A 20,444-nucleotide genomic window follows, 5' to 3' on the forward strand; every position below is an offset into this window, starting at 1 on the left:
CGTGTCGGATTTGCGGACGAGGAGTCTGATTTGGGAACAACTGTGTTCTTCCTGCATGGGAGACATCAAAATCGTTGACGGGCATTGTCTTTACAAAATTGAATTTCTACATCACCACACGGGATTTATATAAAGGAAGTTATCTGCCTTCGCTATCCTTCCTCAAATTTTCACTCTTTCACCGGAATCATTGCAATTGCTCATAAGCTACATCGTCGACAATGAACAGGGTCGCGCTCGCAATCCGGTCGAATCTCCCAGACGAGATGGACTGGGCCCTGCAGTCCCTTGTCCGGATGTCATTCGAGACACCTGATGATCTACATTTCGACCGGTACCCGGCGCTAGCGCCCGCGCTGGTCGAGAAACTGAATTTAGCAGACCAATTCAGAGATATCGACACATACACTTTCCAGACTGACGCCGGCGAAGTAATCACAACTGACGACGACATTGGGCTTTTCGGCGCCACAGCCGCTAGTGAGAAAGTTCGAAAGCAACTGGACAAAGTCCTCGAAGCAGCACTAGTTCTGCGGAACGCCGCAATAAACCCGGAAAATGCTCGGCATTTGTCAAGGTCGAAGGTGTGTGTGGACGCACTCGTCAAGTGTTTAACCTTACCGCCGGATCGTCCGAGTTTAGTTGAACTGCGACAGTATTGCTTGGATATCGTCGAGTCTGTGGCGCTGTTTTTGCGACCAACCAGTAGTCAGGATAGTTTATTTCGGGCGTTGGTGGGGTACTTATCCAGCGACGATCGTGGGGTGTTGATCAGTGCTCTGCGAGCAATCGCTCGGCTAGTAATCAATGTCGAAGCAAACCTTTTACAAGCTGTCGATCGCAAGGTTGTTGCTCGGATATGCGCGCTAATCCTGCTGGAAGACGAAGAGTTACTCTCCGTCTGTTTGGATTTCTTGTATCAATACACGGCTGCACCGGAAAATATAGAATTAACAGGCGAAGTCGTCGATTGGCAAGATCCGGTGCAGCAGTTGATTAGACTTCTACTTTATCAAGCTCAGGAATGGCCACAGAAAGAGGCGCGATTGACCGGAAACGTGACGCTGGAAAAGAAGCCACCTCCAAGTCAACCTCCGGAATTACCCAACGATTTGGTGCATGAGCTGTTGTCGTTTCCAGAACCGGAACGGGCGACGCAATGGTAAGTTGTGCTAAATACACCCTTTTCTGTGCGCGACTCACCCGATTATAGGATGAGAGCTTGTTTTGAGGAAGATCCAGATGGCGATGTCACTCAGATTGCGTTATGGAAAGCATACGAAACTCGATTTGAAGAGTATGTTAAGCAAGGCAAGAAGCTTCTTCCTGCAGCAGATTTTATAAAGAACGTGACAACTGCGTTTCGCCGCGCCGCCGCCATGGTCGTCACATTACCCGGTGGCCAACAAAAATTTATTATCAAGGGCATCCGTCCGCGCGAAGTTCCAAAGTCGCTGAAAGGAGAACTGTATCTCAAGTGCCAATGGACGTCCCCGACCCCGAACTGGCCGCGCTGTACGGGCACATTTCCTTCAGTAAAGGACCTGTATTCACATATATTGTCTGTCCATATTCCCTCTCCACACGAGGCGGCACCACCCCCAGGTCAACAACCAGTTCATCAGCCTGCGTCGACTGTAATGGGTTTAGGTCCCATTCCATCGCTCCCGCCGCCTACTACGAACGGCACTGCAGGCGCATCACCCGCTCCAGCTGGACCGCCGATAAATGGGACTCCGGCTCAACCTGCAGACACACAAATGACGGATGCTCCACCACCTTCTCCAATATCTGCTCAAACATCGGCATCGCCTCCACCCGCTCATGTGCATGAAGCAACCGCGGTTGAATCAGCACCGCAGTCATCATTACTAACGCAATCGTCACAAGATCAACTACCAGTACGATACTTTTGCCACTGGAACGGATGTACTCGGTTTTCACCTAACGGTGACAACGACCGGCGGAAAGTGATCTCGCACTTCAAGACACACATCCCAGACCCAGATCACAATAAGCCCTTGCCGTATAACGGCCGCAGTCCGCCTCCGCAGACCACGGCGTCGGGAACATTGACCCTCGACACTTCGATCTCGTCGCAGAACGTCGTGTTGGTGAGCAAATTGACGACGGTTGATGAGCATGGCGAGGCAACCGGCATCCCGTTGACGTCCTGCCTAATACTGCGCAACGTAGCGCGCAGCGAGACAGGGAAACGTTTGCTGGGTGGACTGGAAACGGAACTCATCGGGGTCGCGGCCGTGAATACGCCGTTGAGGAATTATATTGCAGATTTGCTAGATGTGATCGAGGAGAAGAGGCGGACAATTGAGTAGGCTACGAGCTAGTCACGGATGGAATTGGGCCTTAAAATGGGTGTCGTGAATTGTACGTTATGTGTGAGCACGTAGAGCAAATATGTAGTGTATGTAATAGTAAGTTTATTATGTAAGTTTAGACGTGTTAGAATATATATTGTATCATCTGCGTTGAGGACTCGGCATAATGACAACACAGTGACTGAGTCAATGTAGCATAATTTGTGATTTATGGGCCTTTTGAGGACACTCCGCAGTACATAGTGATCGGGAGAGGCACTAATGTCATCGGCAGTAGATCGGCAGTAGAGAAGTGGAGTCGAATAATTAAACTCACAAGCTGTCACCCTGGTGGCTAACCCCGCATGGGGAGACCATTGGCGGGCATCCGCGGATGCTATCATTGAATCTCACGTTTATCAGTGTTCGCTAAGACTGATATCATCATGCGGCGTTCCTGGCCACAATGGTCACCATCTTGCTATATATCTTCCAGCGCTGCACTGCCGACTGCCTTCCGTTTCTCTGACCTGTTTGATTTCCCTCTGTGCCATTGCCGATAGGGTGAACGTACATTTATTTCTGTTATGCCTTTCTGAATTAGGGAAGGCATGATTTTCGACCTACAGGAATGACATGTTCATGACAGCTTTAATTGTCTCGTCTGATCTATAACTACGCCCTCAGAATGCAGACCTTCGACTTTTTCTCGAAGCATATATCTTTGATAACTCCTATTCCGATATACGTTGCTGTATTTGTTCTCCTCATCTGTCAGGGGTTTTCTCGCCAACGCCTTTTCCGCCGGCGCACGCAATCAACTCAGACTCCAGCAGACATTAAGTCGGGCGTATCGAACGACTTATACGACCGCGACCAAAGGCTGGGATCATTAATAACCCCCGACCCGAGCTTCTCATGGCGCGACAGCCCACAGGAGGTCCCGCGCGAGATAAAACCAGGCAAGTATTTCCTCACAATGAACCTTCGCAAGCTTGACTTCAACGACTACATCATTTTCGACAAGCAGTTTTTAACCGAGTATCGTGAGCGACAAGCGATTATCTCGAAAGTGGGATCGGAGAAGATATTCGTGGCCGAGCCTAATGGCGGCGCATTAGATTTGTGCGAGGAGACCTTGAATGTTACTGTCGACTTTTTGGTTACGCGCTATCCTTCCATGTTCCGTCGGACTGAGAGAGGAGTGCTCTGCGTTGATGCTGGGGAGGAGTACGATTTGGTTACACGACCGTGGGTGAGACATCCGTTGGAGATTACGTGTTTGCTTTCGGGCGATGATTGTATCCTGATGCGATGCTGCGACGATGGCGTGTTACGCGTCGCGGCCGTCGGACTGGTATATAGCTGTGCGTGCGCAACTTTCAATTTGATTCAAGCAATGCTGACAAAGTAGTGGATATTGATTGGAAGTCATTTATCGGGAAAGACCTTGCGTCGATACACATAGACGCACGGGTACCATTCTATGAATCCACAATCCAAAAGTCAGTCGACAGATATTTTCTAAAGTTACACCCGGAAAAACCGGTCACTCGAGCAAATTGGCTGACACAAGTTGGTCCTGAACTGCGGAATGACAAGTTCCCTGACGAATATCTGCGACGCGTGTCTACACTCCCTGGAAACTCGATCACTGCAGAAACAATTATTCACGATTTGTATTTCCGCGTCGAGCGACAAACTATGAGGAAATTGCCCAGCATGCATGGTGTGGTGTTCAAGTTCCATCTATACGCTACGAATATCTGGGACTTAGAACAAGAAGAGAGTGTACCGAGGCAGTTCGCGGCACACATTAGAGGTTTGCCGGAGTCAGTATTGCGACAGAAGCACTGCCTAGAATGTGTACACGGTATTTTGAAGGTTATGGATGAGATGGCTGAGCGACAGGAGAAGAAACATGGCAACCGACACCAACCTGCGAGCCGTAGTTATATATAAGAAACACAACATGGACTGTAATTTGCATTGCCACCTGTATATTTCTACATAATGGCTATCATAAGCGTAAATCTCAACGAACAATGAACGAGCAGCTACAACCGATATTGATTGCACTGCTAAATCCTACACGCACAAAGACAAAAACGAAGAATAAATGTCGCTTTAACCCCTCGCCTCCATCGCGATCGCGAACGCGACAGAAGTCACACCGAAAGGATTAAAATAAAATACATTACTCAAGGGAGCAGGGAACGGAGGACTACCTATAGTGTGTTAATGAAACCCTCAACTGCGCATTACTTTGAATGCAGCTCCACTGTTGTAATTATACGTAATTTATTAGATTAAGTATAACCACTACTGTAGTAATTGTTAGCTATCTGCAGAAGCTCAAATTAAATAGTATGGGGTATAATGGAACGCACCTGATGATGTGAAGAGAAAAGAAAAGAAAGGGAAATGGAAAAAATTGTGAACAAACTTATAATGGTCAACATAGCCCTAACTCAAAGTTCAACCCTAGATCAGGGGGTGGTGAGGACACCCGCGCCCGTTAGTCCGCGTAACAAAAGATCGCGTACGCAAGCAACCTCGAGCGACAAGGCTTTTATTTGCGTTCTTCTTCCCGTTGTTTTTCGCCAGCAACATGTAACAGTCTAAATAATAGATTGACTTTTCAACGAAGCGAGGTATCCGTGATATTATCACAAATGGCCTGGAACATGAAGCTCTTAAGATGTCGCAATATGTTGAAGAGATGTCATGAGCAGCTTTGCGGAATCGGTAGTGGGTCAGAGATGCGACTCCTGGAGGTTTATGACAAGCCTTATTTCTATGGGGATCAATTATTTGACCGCAAATCCAACAGGCCGCTATTTGCTCAAGCAGGATTAGACTGCGAGAACGATAAGCTAGGTTCATTGCCCTAGCTGCCTGTGCGTGGCATCGAAAGACAGCAATATTTAGAAGTATTCTGCCTCTCGGCCGCGACCCGATGCGCTCAGCAGTGGACGACATTGAAGATATGTGGGCTCAGGCCAAAATTACTCAGACATCTATGCGCAAGGGACGCTCATGATAGCGGAAGGCGAAATGTTTGCGCTTAGCCAATTCAGACGGCTGCCGATTCCATATCGAAGTCGGGCCGGTTCGGAGAAATTGGGACTTTCAAATTCACTCTTTCGCCTATTCGTGTTACGTCAGAACACTCAACGGATACTTGAAGGTCGTCTACGGTTCCTTGGAGCTGAGAATAATGGCCAATGGTCGACAGCGAGAAGATTGAAGTCTTGCTGCATTATGGGTCATCATATACGAAGATCCATTGGTGCCGTTCATGAACCGCACATTGATTTGTCTTACGTCGAAATCTGTGCTGTAAACTACGTTTGGTAAATCCTTGATAGTGTAATATAATTATGATTTTTGCGAATCTCGTACACAATGTATATAACAAGTGACTAGAACAATATACAAGTATTCCCATTTTAACTAACAACCCACTATCCTAAATTATCGTTTATTTCTGTACTATCTCTTTACTTCTTCGAGGACTTCTTCTTGGGCTTCTCCGCCTTCGGTGCAGTTGCAGTGGTCTTGACAACCTTCTTGACGATCTTCTGCTCTTCGATCAGGAAAGCACGAACAATTCTAAAGTATGCGTCAGACCTATCCCTATCTCCTGTTTCGGCAATTCATTATAACATTGCCATAATGACTCACCTTTCCCGAACACACTTGGCGCAGTAGACACCACCATAGGCACGCTGAACAGTCTTCGTAGGCTTGGAGATAGTGGCGAACTGTCTTGGCCTCAGAGAGGGGATCTATGACCGCAAATCCGATTAGTCATCTATTTCAAACACAACTACTATAGGTTCCATTTCTAATCTGCAGATCGTGTCGTCACATGAAGGAGTAAACTGAAATTCCACATACACCAGGCAAGAACAACTCGCAGCCACCGCACTTCGCTCGCGAAGGCGTCTTCGGAACATGCTGGTACACAAGCTTTCCGCCGGGGGTCTTTACGATCTTGACCTTGTTAGACCGGGTGTTGTCTACACAATACATTCGTTAGCAAGCTGTCAATATCTATGGCCGCACTCAAATCTCCGACTCTTGTCAAATCAATACCACATCCACATCCAAACTTTCAATCATCACCAACATAATCTAAATAAAATGCCACGTACAAGGATTTCTCTTTCTGTAAGCGAGTCTCTGGGCCATGTTGAATAAGAGTGCCGTCGTTGCCGAATATGTTCAAACAGTACTGCGGTCGACTTCAAATTGGACCTCCAATATCGAGTAGTTGGTGTTTGCGCGCTGTAGATTGTACGTAACTGTGACTGCTTTTCACACTGTTCCCATCCATGCAGGGTTAAGCCCTACGATTGCTTGCTCGATACAAGCACCTTTGTTAAGGGCAATGCTACGTGATGGAGATCACGCCAGCCAAGACTTACAGCGTAATTTAAGGCATAGAATTTCCATAATCATAGCTTGGACGCTTCAAGAGGGACTAGTGTCACATCAGCATCGCCGTTAACAGCACGCGATTCTTACTACCGATAAAATGGCAGATGCTATGGATATTGATGAGTTCGCTCGGAGTCGAGGTATGGTTTGAGTTCGGTCGCCTATTACTGCGCGTACCCAGTGGATTATTCAGGAGCGATTGTCGTAGCTGACACTATTGCTTTATATTTTAGCCGTCCCAAAAGCCAAATTTGGGGCCAACGCGGTTCGATGTGAGTTCCATTTCAATACAAAGAGATAATACCTCTGTTCTGGGTGATCTGGCTAGCTAACACGTTTTGCTTAGCTATAGAGGGCTGGATTGTCGTTGCCACTAATTTACACGAAGAATCAACAGAAGAAGATGTAAATGATTTTTTCTCAGAGTTCGGCGAAATCAAGAATCTACATCTCAATTTAGATCGACGGACAGGTTACGTGAAGGTATGCGTCTAAAAAACAAGCGGATGGATAAGATGTGTTGACGTTTTGATAAGGGATATGCCTTGGTTGAGTATGAAACAGTTGGCGAAGCTGAGAAAGCTATCGCTGGGGCACGAGGAGCCGAACTACTTGGAAAAGCTATTGATGTTGATTTCTGCTTCGTTCAACCGCCACCGGAGAAAAAGCAGCGTGGTAGCGGACGGCGAGGTCGCAGCAGAAGTCCCGATCGGCAATAACTTCATTTATGAAATAATACCTACTTGAGAACCTATCGACAGTGTGGAATCCCGGTGGGTAAAGTCAATATGTAACATGTATGTGTCTGATCGTTGCTTTGTACAATAGATTTATGTGTAGCTGATAGTTCTAATGGAGTTGGCAATTGGCATTGAATTACACTATGTATATAAGGACATATATATTTAACCTGGTTTATTTGGTACAATACCATATGCGTGATTTTGTTAGTCGAGCATATCCCTGCTTCAGTTGAAGCGAGTGAATTAGTTTACTCAACAGCAATGCACTCGATCTCGATCTATCATAAGTGAGTAACAATTCCACCGTATAAATCGCACATGCATGAAAGCAGGCAACACTTACGGTAGCTCCAAGAGGGAGCTGCTTGATAGCAATGCAGGTTCTGGCGGGTCTATGAGTACCGAAGAACTTAAACCATAAGTAAATATCTGATCTACGCGATTTACTCGCTTAATTTTGTAAATCCATAGTTACCTCAGAGTAGACCTCGTTGACGGCGGCGAAATCAGCCATGTCGACAAGGTAGACATTGACTAGAAATGCGTATTAGCTGTTACGTCATTGATCTAGAAACCAGACATACCCTTGAAGATCTTTTCAATGCTAGAGCCTCCGGCCTCAAGGACAAGCTTGAGGTTAGTCAAGGATTGAAGCTATCATGAAAAGCGATATTAGCCAAAATTGACTGCAATTGTGGATATACTGCGTTGATTTTCTTACCGCAGCCGCCTTAATATCGTCGACAATCAGTGTTCCATCGGGTTTCATGGGAACCTGGCCGGAGCAGTAGATGAAGCCTGTGGTGACAGTCAGTTACTATGTAAATATCCTCACATTACTAATTTCAACCAGCTTACCATTGACCGCAATTGCCTGGGAGTACGGGGCGCGAGGAGCAGCCGAGCTGGCAGTGGAGATCTATTGTCGCATCAGGTCCACCATCCCACCAAATAAATTCCATTGCCAACTCAATTAAAGATCAATTGGATATACTTCCAAGGCAGAGACACGTCCGCCCATGTACACTTACCACCTTAAGAGCAGAAGACATTTGGATTGTTGTAGTCGAAAAAAACCTGTAGGATGAGAAAATCGAGCTAGCGCCAGGGGAGGAAATACTTCGCGGCTGGCAGCTGGCTTTGGCGATGACGCGCGAAACATGTCGCCGGAGGCCGCCGAGGTGCGAAGCTGGGTTAACCCAATGTTTCGCGGACGATAAGCGCCCCATCCTTGAAAAGTACACGGACATGGTTAAATTTCTAGGCCCTTCGATTCGTTGATAATTGCTTAACTAGGCTTATTCGTTAGGATTAGACCCACTGAATAATCAAGAGTATTTATAAATCCGACCTGACAGCTCTCCAGCGGATAGACAAACTCTCGGACTCCAGCTATCAACTCCCAGAAAGCGCGAAACCCGCAACCCTTGGTCAACTCCCAGGTCAACTCCAAGTTAGTTGGTTAGAGCTAAGCGACCAAATGGGTCATGACTCGCTGCAGTCCTCGTCTTGCAAGCCCGTCAGTTTGGAAACTTCAAGCCTGCGATTTTATTTTAAGATGCACCGTCAATATTACCTAACTGTCGTGGTTCAATTGCATTTCGCATGCTCTCTGCGTCACCGATCGTCAATATATTCCTACCTTATTCGTCGGTTAATTGAAACATTGTATAAATAAACTGGGTGTAAGATAAAATTTCAAAGATCAAAAACAAATTATAATAGGCTCCAATATTAAAAATTGGGATACAATCTAAGATTACTAAAAAATTCTGAACGGTAGGAGAATCGAACCCCTGTCATTTGCTTGGAAGGCAAATATGATAACCACTACACTAACCGTCCTGTTCACTGAAAGAGACTTCCCATTCAGCCTCCATATTGTATTTAACATAACCGTTCAAATGTATCTACATATAGGGGTACATATAGCATTTCAAAATTAAATGTATACCATAAAGGTCACTCAATTACTTATTTGTGCTTGTTGGGACGCACCCATCCACTATTTTGGATCGGCACTGTATTTCGCAGCTATCACTTCTTGAAATATGGATGAAAAGTTTCTGGAATGCCTCTCGCACTCTTTGCCAATCGCCTCCTCTCACCTTTGAAAAACTAATGCACCTGTATAGCGAGTCAGCGACTAGATATTCACTTGCCTTATTCTCTGTATTAAGGTAAACTGGTCGAAGTCTAGATTGGAGAGCAATAATAGAACGTACACTTTTGATTCCTTCCTTCTGCCCCGTACGAACCCGTACAATGGACAAAAACACAACGTTTATCATACGCTCGTGTCAAATATAATTGCTGTAGGAAGAGGCTTCCTTTGTCGAACCAACACAGATAAGCAACTCAGTACCAGTAAAAATAGCACTGATACGCTACGGCTACTACTACCAGTACCATGCCAATATGTTCTGATATAATCTTAAGCCTAGAAAATTTTAATTTGACGAAAGAATATATCCATGCGAATTACATTAAAACTTAAAGAGTTGCATATTAGACCAAATATACTTGTACATGACGGTGCAAAAATGACATATCACGAAGAACAATTCCGTGAGAAGTTAGAAATACATGCAGACACTTTTGTTGACATACCAGATATTGAAAATCTAGTGCTCAAATAAACAAACCAGTAAATCGACATATCCCACATTCGTCTCTCCTCTTCTCGTTACTTATATAGACGTTTCTCTGGTTTCGCCATGACAGAGCTAAATACAACCAGCCAGGATCGACGCGCTTAAATCTTCTTTGAGTGCTTCTTCGCAACCTTAACCGGCGAAGCTGTAGTTTCCTTCTTTTCGCCGTTAGTCGCCACAGAGGCAGCAGCAGCTTTCTTGGCGGCAGCGGCCTTCTTGCCTTTCTTGTGGTAAACGTTGATATAGAATGCAATGAAGAGGACGAGGTAAGATGTGAGAAGAAGGCAACCATAGATAGCAGCAAATTCTTCACCAGCGCAATTACCAGCGTTAGGAAGCTCTGGCATGTAGTTGCTGGTGAAATAGGTGTACGACGCGAAGTAGACGAAGCAGAGGTCAATAAGAAACTGAATGATTTGTAGCCGAGTGACCCACTCCTTCCACCAAACGCGGATGCCGCAGGATGACAAGAAGTAGTACCAGTACATAACAACGTGAACACCAAGGTTCAAAGTAATAACTACCCATGACACAGACGTGTGACCAATGATCTGGGAGTAGCACAATGCGGCCGTGGCACCATGGTGATAGCAATGCAAAAAGGCTGAAACAAATGGACCGTTAGTTTCCAGACATTCCTTAAGTCTCGAGCTCAATCTTAGCACATCATGTGGTACTCACTCAGAGGCTTCTTCTTGAGAACCAGGAACACAGTATCGAGCAGCTCAACCTAAAGCTTAATTAGCATCGCGTCGCAATGTTTGCCAGTCTCCGACAGATGTTGGAGTGGTTAGGGTAAAGATATTCACGTGCATATTTGGTGAGGTAGTTAAGCTACACAACAGACGGAGTTAGTACTGTCGACAGCCGACAAAATTACGGCAGAAGCCCGCGCGAGAGAACACAATCAAATATCGCAGAAACAACAATAAGATAGGGCTTCCCAATAGATTCGTCCACACTGCACTCATAGTGCTCCATTCTAGGTACCCCAATCTAGGTACTCCAGGCCAACTGATAACAGGAACACGTTTACCACAGGCCTGGTGCGGCAAGCAGAAACCCCAACCAATCCCCGGGCATGCAGACCCAAGCGAAGCCCACATCTTGACATCAAGGAATTCTCCTCGCAAAATAAGGATAGCCACTTACATAATAAAGGGTAACAATGGGTTGAGTCCAAGAGCCTTCGTTGCAAATAGCGTAGAATAGGCCGTGGCGGTAGAGAATAGGGAAGAGCTGCTCAACAAAAAGCGCAAGAAGAAGTCCGGATACGAAGGTTAGGAGAACGTTGTGAACGCGGAAAAGGAACGTGAGCTGCATTGGCGCGAACCCCTTCATAATCTCCCGGCCGCCCAGAATGACGACGTAGTAAACCGCGATAGTAGTGACAACAGGGTAGAGTGTCGAGAGAGGCAAAGTCCCCTGCGTGAACAGAAACTCCGAGGGATTCCATCCGAACAGAAGGACGCAGGCATCGGTAAAGATATCCCACAGGTATATGCCAAAGGGCCGGTCAACCGTAGGAACTTGCGGTTGCAGATAGTCTATAACGGAGTCGTATGAAATAGCCATTTTGTCGGCTGATGCGGCAATTGAATACAAAGAACAAGGAAGCAGACGACTCAACAATCAGCACACCACGGGCAAGAAAAAGAGTGACAGAATGCGCGTCTCCAGCTAACCAGCTTGTGAGCTTCTGGGAATGCAGAAGCTAGCTGTAAAAGAGCGACGGATGCGACGAACGAGGGAGGAAACTGAGCAGGCACAGACGCGCTTGCAGGCTTAAAAAACACGTCCCCGAGTTCCGGCCTCAAGGCAATTACGGTGAACATTTGATGCACTTGAGCCATATACGCGTGCGCATTGAGAGCATTGTGCTAGGCAAATTGGCCCCAAAAAAGTTGGTGTGGAGCCTTGTGTAGCTGTGTGGCTGAATCGATGGTTCCAAAACTGCATTTTCGACAGTTGCATTTCTGCAAACTGCGGATTGGCGAAGCCCTCGCCCTCACTGTTCCGCGAGTCCGCTCGTCAAAAGAAGCGCGCCAATTGAGTGGCCCGACCTTTAGGGCCTCTTGTCTCGATTTGCTCTCTTCATAGCCATCATTTGACTGCTCCACGGCAACTTGTACCCCTCTCCACTCGTCACGGTTTTTGCAAGGACATTTCAAATGGCGTTTATTATTCGATATTCAGTCCGATCACCCGTTGCCCGCCAGGTCGCGTCGCAGCTTTCCTTCCGGGCGCGTGCTCTTCCGATTGCAATCACTTCGAGACAGTCCTTTGCTCGAAACTATTCTGCGCATGGTGACGCCGAGACCTTCGAGGAATTTAATGCTAGGTATGCGATTTATTTGATTAACATTGGCCGGCATTGCTCTACGGTTACGGTCGCTGGCTGTTGCATGGGGAGTCTGAGCTGGATTATTATTTCCCTCCGTTGGACCTGTCAACTACCACGGAAATTACTGCAAATACATCGGTCGACAAGTTAATTTTTATCAGTTTCAATGGTGGACTATTGGAGGATCAAGCTTATTGTCGACATGTCGATGATGTTCTGTGAAGACTTAATATTGGACAACAATTCTCGTGAGTTATGGAAGAGATCGCATGGGCCAGAATTTAGTCAAACCAATTTTCAAATTACGGCAACTCGTATAGAAACATCACTGGCGTTCATTTTGGTTTACAATTTGATTTTAAACGTCGTAACAAATTTCTGAGGAATTTTTTTGTGCAAGTTGTTTGTGATTTCGCTACAGTTCGTCAAGTTGCATAGACGTGGTACGATTTTATGAGCGGCGCGGCTGCGGCTGCGCTGGGATTTCGCGACTTCTGGTTGGTTGACTCCGCGGCTTGGATTTGCATGAAAACGATGTGTTCGAGCCACACCAAATTAGTTAACAAGAAATTACAGCATCAATGAGATTGCAATTAATTCCTGACATACAACATATATTCTGTTGCTAGTTGGTAATTTGTCGGTTTCCTGCGGTATAAACTGCAAATTACAAAGGGTGTATTTGATCTCGGCCGCGACCTGGGTGCAATCTCTTACGGCTCAATGGAATGACAAAGCAAGAAAGTCTAATGGAGTATTCTTTTTAGATTTGAGAAGGAGTTCGAGAACGCTTACGATCCTTTCGAAGTTCAGCGAATCCTATCAAACTGCTTCTCCTACGACCACGTTCCATCCCCAACCGTCATCACCAAGGCTCTTGAGGCCGCCCGTCGCGTAAATGACTTTGCTACTGCCGTCCGCGTTTTGGAGGGTAAGTTGTTTGTTGTTTGGTTCTACAAAAGCTGGTTACTGAGAAGGGATGCAGCCATAAAATTGAAGGTCCCAGCCAAGCACCTCTACGACGCCTATATCGACGAGCTGAAAGATATCCGTGAGCAACTAGGAATCCCACTCAAGGAGGAATTGTTTCCAGACTCAAAGTAAATGTCATATAGTATTGGGTTAAACGTTATATCTGCGAGGTTAGGATAGTTATCGGTGTTGGCATCGTCAGCACGAAAACTGGTATCATGTCATCAATTTCGGAGTCCTTGTCATCGAAAGGACGCGAATTAAATCTTACATTTTATACAGATTGTGTAGTTAAATTGCAGTAGTTAATACTTACACCGTTTTGTCATATACCTGGCTTCTCAACCTTGGGTCGCACAGTAGGGCCGTAGTGGCATCCGTACGTCAACGACAAATTCCAACCACAAACCATTGCGTCGAACTTCGCAAGTCTGCAAGACGTTATTGGTGGACAGCTTAAAACTAGCACATTCATGCATCTCTTTATTCGAATATTCTCAAAATATCACATCAAGAAAGAAAACGACCAATCTCCGAAGAAACCAAATTGCAAAATGTATGAAACAAAGGCGCCTCCCAGAAACCCTCTACTGTATAGAACGAGAACGTGAGTCAATACAACAATATATACTATCATGAACAAGAGACAAATATTAACATAAGGGACATTACGAAGGAGACCGGACATATCTAATTCTAATACCAATCAAGCAATAATGTACAAGTCGACCAAAGCAGACGTGAACGAGGTCGTGTCACAACATGTAATTTCAACATCCGGAAGTCATAAATCATGAAAACATGAGCGAAAATCATTAATTTAGCGTGCCAAGATGTCATAGCCATGTCTATGCAACCAACAGCACTATGGGAATGCGGAGGGGCCTCTACCTGTGAGATCAAAATCAGGACTATACAGACTCATTCGCTTGGTCCCTGCAGAAATACGCGACTGCACCGTGTTCTGCGACTGAGCGTTATTTGGTGCAATCTCGTCTTCGGAAGACTCAAACTCGATGAGAGAGGTAGATGAGACAGCAGCGGGAGCCTCATGTAAAACGTTGTAGCCACTATATTCACCAAGCTGTTTCTCCCACGGCGGGTGTTTGCTCGGCGGCGACCCACGATATTCTGGTGAATTAACGCCAAGAGGCTCGGATTTAATAGGCGAGTTGACGAAGCTGGCCATATGGCGCAATGGAGGTGAAGGAGATCTATCTGTCTCGTCGTCCACATAATCGTTAGCACTTTCGCGCGAGTCACCAGTTGTCGTTCGCGAACGTCTCCAGTCAAGCGACGCCAACGGCTGAGTGCTGCTATTGCCTGCAGAATTTACAGATGCCCGCTTTGCTGCAGTGGGACCAGCAACCAAATCTTCACCGATTGCGGCCTGCTTGATGTCGTCAAATAGGTTCCACAGATGATTATTAATTCCTTCTGCAAGTTTCCGTCCCATGTGAATGACCTCGTCAGCTCGGATAGGAATATTAACATTGTTGTTGTTATCATAATCATAGTCAAATTCATCGTTAATCCCCGGGTAGCCTGCGCCACCAGCAGCCGGCATAGTGGTCGTGGCAGATGATGACGTACTGTCATTAAGTGATGAAGTACGAGGGGCAAACGGACGTCCTGACGGTGCAGTTTTTGGCGGACTTGGGAAAGGGAATGACGGTGAAAGTAAACGACCAATACCGGCTCCACTGAGCCGTTTGCTGTCGGTGGAAGATGTGACTGACGGATTGGACGTGGGCCCTGCGGGCGTGGTTTTACTTCCACTATTGCCAACGCGGCTACTGTCGAAACTTAACCGATTCCGCGCACCGTTCGAAAGGCCAGTGACAGCCTGCAGTTGAACAGATCGTCGGCTCCGATCCTCGTGTGCAGACCATTGCTGCTGCAGTTGTTTGAGATCAATTTCAGCTTTCGAAAGCTCTTCTCGGAGTTCAAGCACTCGGCGCTGCTTTGCGGCTAATAGGGTGAGAAAATCTGTTGAATCCTCGTAGATTGCCTGTTCGGCGTTACTTTTCGACACAGTAGGGAGCTTGGGCGAAACGAATAGTTCGGGGGCTGGTAACGAGAGCTGGGCGTTAGCGATGCCTTGGATCACGTGCTGCGTCAGAAAGAAAACCACACATACCGACCGATGGCTCTTCAGTGATAGGAGAAGATGGGGCAACCGCTGTTGGAATAGAGAGACTCAGTCGAAATGATCTGTTTCGACGGCGCTCACGTAGCTGTTGTGACGGCGTGGGCTCTGTCTCCGACGCGGGTGTCGAGATAGTCGAGGAAGCAATGATTGATGATGCACTAGGCGTCGTCACGACCGACGAGGGGCTCTGATTGCCAGAGTTGACTTTATCGACGAGCCTTAGTTTGTAAACCCGGTTGCCCGATGTTGCACGTAGGCTGTTTGAACGCGCGACTCCGGTCGTCTGCGGTGGATACGCGGCAGCGACGGTGGGATCCATGATAGTCATCGGAGTGGCACGCGGCTGGTGGACCCTCTTGGCAGGTGAAGAGCGCTTTTTGCGCGGATTTCGGTGACGCGCAGACGGAAGATCAGCAGGCTGTGACGGCGAGTGGAAAATGACAAGCGTCAGAAGAACGACGGCGGGGACGAGCGGAACGGCGACGGAGAGGGCCGACGCGAGTAGGGGCGGCAGAACTGCAACTCCTGAACGCGGCGACACGGGCAGGGTTGGTGACAGCAACGACGTGGCGAACCGCGCGACGACAGCGCAAGCGGCTGCTCAGGTAGCGGCAGGCATCAACCGAAAACGCAGGAAGAGAGTGCTTTCGCGAGGCAGTCAGATAGCTGGCTGCGGTTCTGGTGATTTATCAGTGAACAGGCAGGCGAAGGCAGACGTGTTGACTCCTGACAATTCCTAACGCCAGTTTACGCGCTGTCTTGGGGCCACCTCCGTGTCAGGATCAGTAACACTGCGTTAGCAGATTGGCTACCGCTGCAGCATACTGTTGGTGGAATTTACACCAAAATACTGACCGCACAAGTCATACGTCCGACTTAATGTGCGGCACAACGTTCCTGGCATGTCTAACTTCCGACGCAAGTCTCTCGCTCTCTGTGCACTAACGCCGTGAAGCTGTCAACGTGCGGCCGCTTTCCCCCTTTTTTTCATCCCGCCTACTTCACCATACTTGTCCGCACTTACTTGTTTCAATTTCTCTACTTCCTGCTACGTAGAAGCAACAATGGCTGACGAACAGACTTTCATTGCTATCAAGGTATGGTAGTCACCGTTATTTTCGTGTCGCTGGGGATCATCGTGACTTTACCAGCCTTCAAATGTCGGCCCACGAATCGATGCCCATTCGCTATAGCTCAGTCTGACAAAATACGCATTCTAGCCCGACGGTGTCCAGCGTGGACTCATCTCTCCGATCATCTCTCGTTTTGAGCAGAAGGGGTATGTGCTTTTAGTGCAAATTGTGATACTTCTACTCGAAGAAAAATTTACTGACCACTTCCAGCTACAAGCTTGTCGGCATCAAGCTTACCCAGCCTACCAAGCCTCTGCTTGAGGAGCACTACGCTGATCTCACTGCAAAGCCTTTTTTCCCCGGGTATGTATGCTCATTGACAGCTGACTGTAGACTGTTATGCTAATCTTAGATCTTAGTCTCGTGAACTGTATGTATTGGGAATAGGTTTGGATTGCCTGCGCAGTTAGTAATATTATCCAATAGACATGCTTTCTGGTCCTGTCTGCGCTATGGTCTGGGAGGGTAAGGATGTTGTCAAGACCGGTCGTGGTAAGTGCCGCAGTTGCATTTAAGTCTGAAAGCCATTAACGTCAATAAAGTTCTTCTTGGTGCGACCAACCCTCTTGCCGCTGGTCCCGGAACCATCCGTGGTGACTTCGCCATCGTAAGTGCTTCGATACGACTGTTGTTGTGCGACCAAAGTGCTAACCGCTGTCAGGATGTTGGCCGTAATGTGTGCCACGGCTCTGACTCCGTCGAGTCCGCGAAGAAGGAGATCGGCCTCTGGTTCAAGAAGGATGAGCTCGTTAGCTACACTCCTACCATCTTCAAGTGGATCTATGTAAGTTTTCGAGCGCTCTATCACAAATGTCGTGATATCTAATACTATCCTATAGGAGTAAACGTCTCTTATGTAGAAGGTCCCAACGGATAAAAGTGTTCGGTTTTGAGGAGCATATTAGTACGATATAATATAAATTTGGCCATTTTCTAGTTCTAGTATATTATGCTGTGTTTTGCAAATTCTACCATTTGAGGTTTTCTGCGAACGCCAGATAGCGAATATAGGAAAGTCCGATAATTCGGCCGAAAAATTGTTTCTCCTTTACGTAAGAACTCGTTTCCATAAGTTAGCATTATGCGTTAAGGCTATCTGTGTGAAAGGAATTCGTAACTCTCGTTCGAATTAATTAACATAAGGGGTTCAAAGAAACCTTATTGCACCACCACAAGTGAAATTCGTTTTGTGGACGCCACCGCCACAAATCAGTTTCAGAAAATTATTGAACAGGGAAAATTTGGATGGCTACGCATCGCGTCGTAGAGGAAGTTGTAGTTGCGCTGAAGACAAATTAACAAATTTAATTACATTATTAGAGCTGGTTCAGTCCAGTTAGATATTTACAACTAGTATACGTCTGTTCCGATGTCCAGTTCCGATTCGCAACCTACTTCCGGGATCCCAATGGCATCATTCCCGCCTCTCCCATTCATCCCGCGATTTCCCCCGCGACCGCCAATGACCGAGGAAGAAATAATGATGCGGCAAATGCAGTACGGCGAAGAGTTTTGGAAGTCATGTCCCATGAAGGGTGTTATGGCTGGTGTCGCGGGTTTCGTATTGGGCGGTGCGTTCTCGCTCTTGATGGGCAGTATGGCATACGATGTTCCTGTTGGCCTCGGAGGTCGGCCAATATCGGATTTGCCACTGAAGGAACAAATGCGGGCACAATTCAAAGATCTGGGAGGCAAGATGTGGGGTTCGGCGAAAAGTTTTGGAAAAATTGGTGGTATTTTTGCGAGCGTCGAGTGCTCGATTGAGGCACTGCGGGCAAAGAATGACATCTGGAACGGTATTGCGGCAGGTTGTTTGACTGGCGGCGCATTAGCAATTAAAAGTGGCCCTCAGGCAGCATTGAGCGGTTGCGCTGCGTTTGCGGCATTTAGCGGTGCTGGTAAGTTGGATTTAGTGGTGTGATTATCTGTTCCTGCTAATTCGAACTAGTCGACTTGTATATGCGACGAGAAGAATGTCCACCTCCTGATACAGATGAGGATTAGGATGTCAACAATAGAAGTATACGAATCAGTAGATAGAGGTCATGGCGTTTGGGTACATCTTGGTTCTTTCTACAATCCACATTCTGTCTTGTATATAGCATGCATGAAAATAATTATTGGCATCTTTCATCTACAACATCCATACGTATTTCCCAGTTCCTTAATCAGATATCACAATGCGCCAAATTGCCTACACTATATATATCTATTCCTGCATGAATTGTCGGATCAGCGGCGCAACTTGCTTTCGACTAGCCTTCAAATTCTTCTGCTTCCAACACCACAATCGTTCCTCTTCACTGCTCTGAATGGCAACACCATCTTTCTCCGAAAATGGCTCTAGCTTAAGTTCAGTCTTAGCAGCGTCTAGAAATTTTCTCACTCTGCTGTTGCCTTTTTCGCTGCAGACTGCAACGAGTAAGTCACGTCGGTACCCCTCTTCTGGGTCCTGGAATGAGTCCATGAATACAAATGCGTCCAGTTTCCGTTCCTTGGCCCACATGTCTATATCCTTCTTGAGCCTGTCCGATCCGAACTTTTGGACAGTCCAAGCAAGCGACTTTACGCTGGAACTTATGCCAACACGAAGTCCATTGCCCTCCAACCACTCCTTATAGTCCTTTCTGATAATATCATGTAAGCTGAAACTGTCAATGCTGCGCTTGGCTGTCATCAGCGCCGTGTAATACTCTTCTTGATTGTCGACAGCACCTGCGGTGCCTGATTTTATGACGCTAATTAGAGTCGCAACAGCATCTTTATCCTCCTGTGTTGCTTTCGACGTCAGATTTGCGGTGTCGACAAGAATAGGTGCCAGCGCCAACCGTGCAACATCCTTCTTCTCTTCCGAGACCGAGAACTCGTCGGGACTAATTCGAAAATAATCCGCGAAATAATTCACAACCAGCGAAGTACAACTGCCGACAGGGGCGATTATCCGCGGCTTTGCTGAAGGGTACAAGCTTTCGTCCGCGTGGTGATCCAGCAATGCCACCACATTGTTGCCAAATAAATCGCCGAGATCTGAAAGGAGGTGGTTGTGATCTACTAGCACGACGTCGACTTTGTCGGTCTTGGAGGTGTCGATTGAGGAGAGGAATTCGTCTTTGCAAATGACATCCGATTCCGGTATTTTCAATCTCGCAAGCAAATAGTGCAGTTCCGGACGCAGGGAAACTTCTTCTCGGGGAATATTGACCAGGGGAATAATACTGTCGTACGGGATCGATTTGTCGCGCGAGCAATCTGCGGTTGCGTCTGTTAGGTACGCAAAGAGTAGAGAGCTTGTAAAGGAGTCGAGATCTAAAAGCGCGTACATTAGGTTTGATTCCTTGCTCGGAGCCAACATTCAGGGCACGTACCTGCCGACTCGTTACCAGTGACAAGTAAAATTTTGGTGGCCGTAGACTTTAGGCCGCTTCGTACTGCTGCTCTGGCCGTGGCAAGGAATTGCTGAATGGATTTGCCAGCCATCGTAGTTATGGCCAGCTACAACTCAAATTAGAGGCAGATATAGCGTTCGGAGAAAAACAGGTCTCTTAAGATATGATCCGTCGGATGATAGTTGATCGACAGGGGCTTTCTGATGTAGTGTCAACTGGATACGCTAAAGTCGGACAACTCGCAAACTGTCCCTGACGATGAAGTTTTGAAGATGACGTAAATCTGCAGGGGCGAG

At 46.9% G+C, this 20,444-nt stretch overlaps 11 protein-coding genes and 1 non-coding gene across 12 annotated transcripts; 6 read left to right on the plus strand and 6 right to left on the minus strand.

Moving 5' to 3' along the window:
* Positions 1 to 221: 221 nt before the first annotated feature.
* POJ06DRAFT_202607 (uncharacterized protein) lies at positions 222 to 2,336 on the plus strand (the record flags this gene model as incomplete). The annotated part of the gene is made up of 2 exons (XM_056185280.1): positions 222 to 1,162; positions 1,214 to 2,336. 2 exons carry the CDS (start codon positions 222 to 224, stop codon positions 2,334 to 2,336), a joined length of 2,064 nt encoding a protein of 687 aa, XP_056040911.1.
* A 371-nt stretch (positions 2,337 to 2,707) lies between these two features.
* On the plus strand, positions 2,708 to 4,291 carry POJ06DRAFT_261426 (uncharacterized protein). The gene is made up of 2 exons (XM_056188620.1): positions 2,708 to 3,685; positions 3,733 to 4,291. Exons 1-2 carry the CDS (start codon positions 3,007 to 3,009, stop codon positions 4,278 to 4,280), a joined length of 1,227 nt encoding a protein of 408 aa, XP_056040912.1. The 5' UTR covers positions 2,708 to 3,006; the 3' UTR covers positions 4,281 to 4,291.
* A 1,395-nt stretch (positions 4,292 to 5,686) lies between these two features.
* POJ06DRAFT_261428 (ribosomal protein L34e-domain-containing protein) lies at positions 5,687 to 6,570 on the minus strand. The gene is made up of 4 exons (XM_056188621.1): positions 6,479 to 6,570; positions 6,222 to 6,343; positions 6,006 to 6,109; positions 5,687 to 5,933 (listed from the first exon to the last, which is right to left on the minus strand). Exons 1-4 carry the CDS (start codon positions 6,513 to 6,515, stop codon positions 5,822 to 5,824), a joined length of 375 nt encoding a protein of 124 aa, XP_056040913.1. The 5' UTR covers positions 6,516 to 6,570; the 3' UTR covers positions 5,687 to 5,821.
* A 176-nt stretch (positions 6,571 to 6,746) lies between these two features.
* Positions 6,747 to 7,646, plus strand: POJ06DRAFT_261434 (RNA-binding domain-protein). Its single transcript, XM_056188622.1, has 4 exons — positions 6,747 to 6,904; positions 6,998 to 7,036; positions 7,111 to 7,247; positions 7,301 to 7,646. Exons 1-4 carry the CDS (start codon positions 6,862 to 6,864, stop codon positions 7,481 to 7,483), a joined length of 402 nt encoding a protein of 133 aa, XP_056040914.1. The 5' UTR covers positions 6,747 to 6,861; the 3' UTR covers positions 7,484 to 7,646.
* A 109-nt stretch (positions 7,647 to 7,755) lies between these two features.
* On the minus strand, positions 7,756 to 8,559 carry POJ06DRAFT_271109 (Endoribonuclease L-PSP/chorismate mutase-like protein; the record flags this gene model as incomplete). The annotated part of the gene is made up of 7 exons (XM_056189486.1): positions 7,756 to 7,785; positions 7,851 to 7,916; positions 7,983 to 8,041; positions 8,092 to 8,161; positions 8,229 to 8,305; positions 8,366 to 8,426; positions 8,539 to 8,559. The coding sequence occupies 7 exons, from the start codon at positions 8,557 to 8,559 to the stop codon at positions 7,756 to 7,758; spliced, it is 384 nt and encodes a 127-aa protein (XP_056040915.1).
* Positions 8,560 to 9,280: 721 nt separating this feature from the next.
* On the minus strand, positions 9,281 to 9,352 carry POJ06DRAFT_t80. Its single transcript has one exon. It is a non-coding gene; the product is annotated as a tRNA-Gly (tRNA).
* Positions 9,353 to 9,898: 546 nt separating this feature from the next.
* POJ06DRAFT_261446 (GNS1/SUR4 family-domain-containing protein) lies at positions 9,899 to 12,010 on the minus strand. The gene is made up of 4 exons (XM_056188623.1): positions 11,314 to 12,010; positions 10,975 to 10,995; positions 10,843 to 10,891; positions 9,899 to 10,765 (listed from the first exon to the last, which is right to left on the minus strand). The coding sequence occupies exons 1-4, from the start codon at positions 11,734 to 11,736 to the stop codon at positions 10,263 to 10,265; spliced, it is 996 nt and encodes a 331-aa protein (XP_056040916.1). The 5' UTR covers positions 11,737 to 12,010; the 3' UTR covers positions 9,899 to 10,262.
* Positions 12,011 to 12,178: 168 nt separating this feature from the next.
* On the plus strand, positions 12,179 to 13,817 carry POJ06DRAFT_261450 (cytochrome c oxidase subunit VA-domain-containing protein). The gene is made up of 3 exons (XM_056188624.1): positions 12,179 to 12,502; positions 13,273 to 13,436; positions 13,491 to 13,817. The coding sequence occupies exons 1-3, from the start codon at positions 12,333 to 12,335 to the stop codon at positions 13,607 to 13,609; spliced, it is 453 nt and encodes a 150-aa protein (XP_056040917.1). The 5' UTR covers positions 12,179 to 12,332; the 3' UTR covers positions 13,610 to 13,817.
* Positions 13,818 to 14,342: 525 nt separating this feature from the next.
* On the minus strand, positions 14,343 to 15,948 carry POJ06DRAFT_202026 (uncharacterized protein; the record flags this gene model as incomplete). The annotated part of the gene is made up of 2 exons (XM_056185262.1): positions 14,343 to 15,577; positions 15,609 to 15,948. The coding sequence occupies 2 exons, from the start codon at positions 15,946 to 15,948 to the stop codon at positions 14,343 to 14,345; spliced, it is 1,575 nt and encodes a 524-aa protein (XP_056040918.1).
* Positions 15,949 to 16,576: 628 nt separating this feature from the next.
* POJ06DRAFT_261457 (nucleoside diphosphate kinase) lies at positions 16,577 to 17,901 on the plus strand. The gene is made up of 8 exons (XM_056188625.1): positions 16,577 to 16,726; positions 16,850 to 16,908; positions 16,973 to 17,065; positions 17,122 to 17,132; positions 17,189 to 17,254; positions 17,305 to 17,369; positions 17,424 to 17,546; positions 17,602 to 17,901. Exons 1-8 carry the CDS (start codon positions 16,694 to 16,696, stop codon positions 17,605 to 17,607), a joined length of 456 nt encoding a protein of 151 aa, XP_056040919.1. The 5' UTR covers positions 16,577 to 16,693; the 3' UTR covers positions 17,608 to 17,901.
* Positions 17,902 to 18,170: 269 nt separating this feature from the next.
* On the plus strand, positions 18,171 to 18,766 carry POJ06DRAFT_271114 (Tim17/Tim22/Tim23/Pmp24 family-domain-containing protein; the record flags this gene model as incomplete). Its single annotated transcript, XM_056189487.1, has 2 exons — positions 18,171 to 18,660; positions 18,711 to 18,766. 2 exons carry the CDS (start codon positions 18,171 to 18,173, stop codon positions 18,764 to 18,766), a joined length of 546 nt encoding a protein of 181 aa, XP_056040920.1.
* Positions 18,767 to 18,872: 106 nt separating this feature from the next.
* POJ06DRAFT_215109 (uncharacterized protein) lies at positions 18,873 to 20,401 on the minus strand. The gene is made up of 2 exons (XM_056185514.1): positions 20,128 to 20,401; positions 18,873 to 20,068 (listed from the first exon to the last, which is right to left on the minus strand). Exons 1-2 carry the CDS (start codon positions 20,237 to 20,239, stop codon positions 18,972 to 18,974), a joined length of 1,209 nt encoding a protein of 402 aa, XP_056040921.1. The 5' UTR covers positions 20,240 to 20,401; the 3' UTR covers positions 18,873 to 18,971.
* Between the last annotated feature and the right edge of the window lie 43 nt (positions 20,402 to 20,444).

Source organism: Lipomyces tetrasporus, assembly GCF_029532465.1.
Source record: "Lipomyces tetrasporus strain NRRL Y-64009 chromosome Unknown POJ06scaffold_11, whole genome shotgun sequence".
NCBI classification, from domain to species: domain Eukaryota; kingdom Fungi; phylum Ascomycota; class Lipomycetes; order Lipomycetales; family Lipomycetaceae; genus Lipomyces; species Lipomyces tetrasporus.

Bases quoted from the DNA above. Each gene is read 5' to 3' on its own strand.
- POJ06DRAFT_261426 (XM_056188620.1), top strand. From the start codon at position 3,007: ATGCAGACCTTCGACTTTTTCTCGAAGCATATATCTTTGATAACTCCT. The intron at 3,686-3,732 runs GTGCGTGCGCAA...CTGACAAAGTAG, and splicing joins CGTCGGACTGGTATATAGCT to TGGATATTGATTGGAAGTCA.
- POJ06DRAFT_261428 (XM_056188621.1), bottom strand. From the start codon at position 6,515: ATGGCCCAGAGACTCGCTTACAGAAAGAGAAATCCTT. The intron at 6,344-6,478 runs GTACGTGGCATT...TGTATTGTGTAG, and splicing joins TTACAGAAAGAGAAATCCTT to ACAACACCCGGTCTAACAAG. The intron at 5,934-6,005 runs GTGAGTCATTAT...CGCATACTTTAG, and splicing joins GCCAAGTGTGTTCGGGAAAG to AATTGTTCGTGCTTTCCTGA.
- POJ06DRAFT_261434 (XM_056188622.1), top strand. From the start codon at position 6,862: ATGGCAGATGCTATGGATATTGATGAGTTCGCTCGGAGTCGAG. The intron at 6,905-6,997 runs GTATGGTTTGAG...TTTATATTTTAG, and splicing joins TGAGTTCGCTCGGAGTCGAG to CCGTCCCAAAAGCCAAATTT. The intron at 7,248-7,300 runs GTATGCGTCTAA...CGTTTTGATAAG, and splicing joins GACGGACAGGTTACGTGAAG to GGATATGCCTTGGTTGAGTA.
- POJ06DRAFT_261446 (XM_056188623.1), bottom strand. From the start codon at position 11,736: ATGGCTATTTCATACGACTCCGTTATAGACTATCTGCAACCGCAAGTT. The intron at 10,892-10,974 runs GCACGTGAATAT...ATTAAGCTTTAG, and splicing joins TTAACTACCTCACCAAATAT to GTTGAGCTGCTCGATACTGT. The intron at 10,766-10,842 runs GTGAGTACCACA...CATTTGTTTCAG, and splicing joins TCTCAAGAAGAAGCCTCTGA to CCTTTTTGCATTGCTATCAC.
- POJ06DRAFT_261450 (XM_056188624.1), top strand. From the start codon at position 12,333: ATGGCGTTTATTATTCGATATTCAGTCCGATCACCCGTTGCCCGCCAG. The intron at 12,503-13,272 runs GTATGCGATTTA...TATTCTTTTTAG, and splicing joins TTCGAGGAATTTAATGCTAG to ATTTGAGAAGGAGTTCGAGA. The intron at 13,437-13,490 runs GTAAGTTGTTTG...GAAGGGATGCAG, and splicing joins TGCCGTCCGCGTTTTGGAGG to CCATAAAATTGAAGGTCCCA.
- POJ06DRAFT_261457 (XM_056188625.1), top strand. From the start codon at position 16,694: ATGGCTGACGAACAGACTTTCATTGCTATCAAG. The intron at 16,727-16,849 runs GTATGGTAGTCA...TACGCATTCTAG, and splicing joins AGACTTTCATTGCTATCAAG to CCCGACGGTGTCCAGCGTGG. The intron at 17,370-17,423 runs GTAAGTGCTTCG...AACCGCTGTCAG, and splicing joins TCCGTGGTGACTTCGCCATC to GATGTTGGCCGTAATGTGTG.
- POJ06DRAFT_215109 (XM_056185514.1), bottom strand. From the start codon at position 20,239: ATGGCTGGCAAATCCATTCAGCAATTCCTTGCCACGGCCAGAGCAGCA. The intron at 20,069-20,127 runs GTACGTGCCCTG...ACGCGCTTTTAG, and splicing joins CACTGGTAACGAGTCGGCAG to ATCTCGACTCCTTTACAAGC.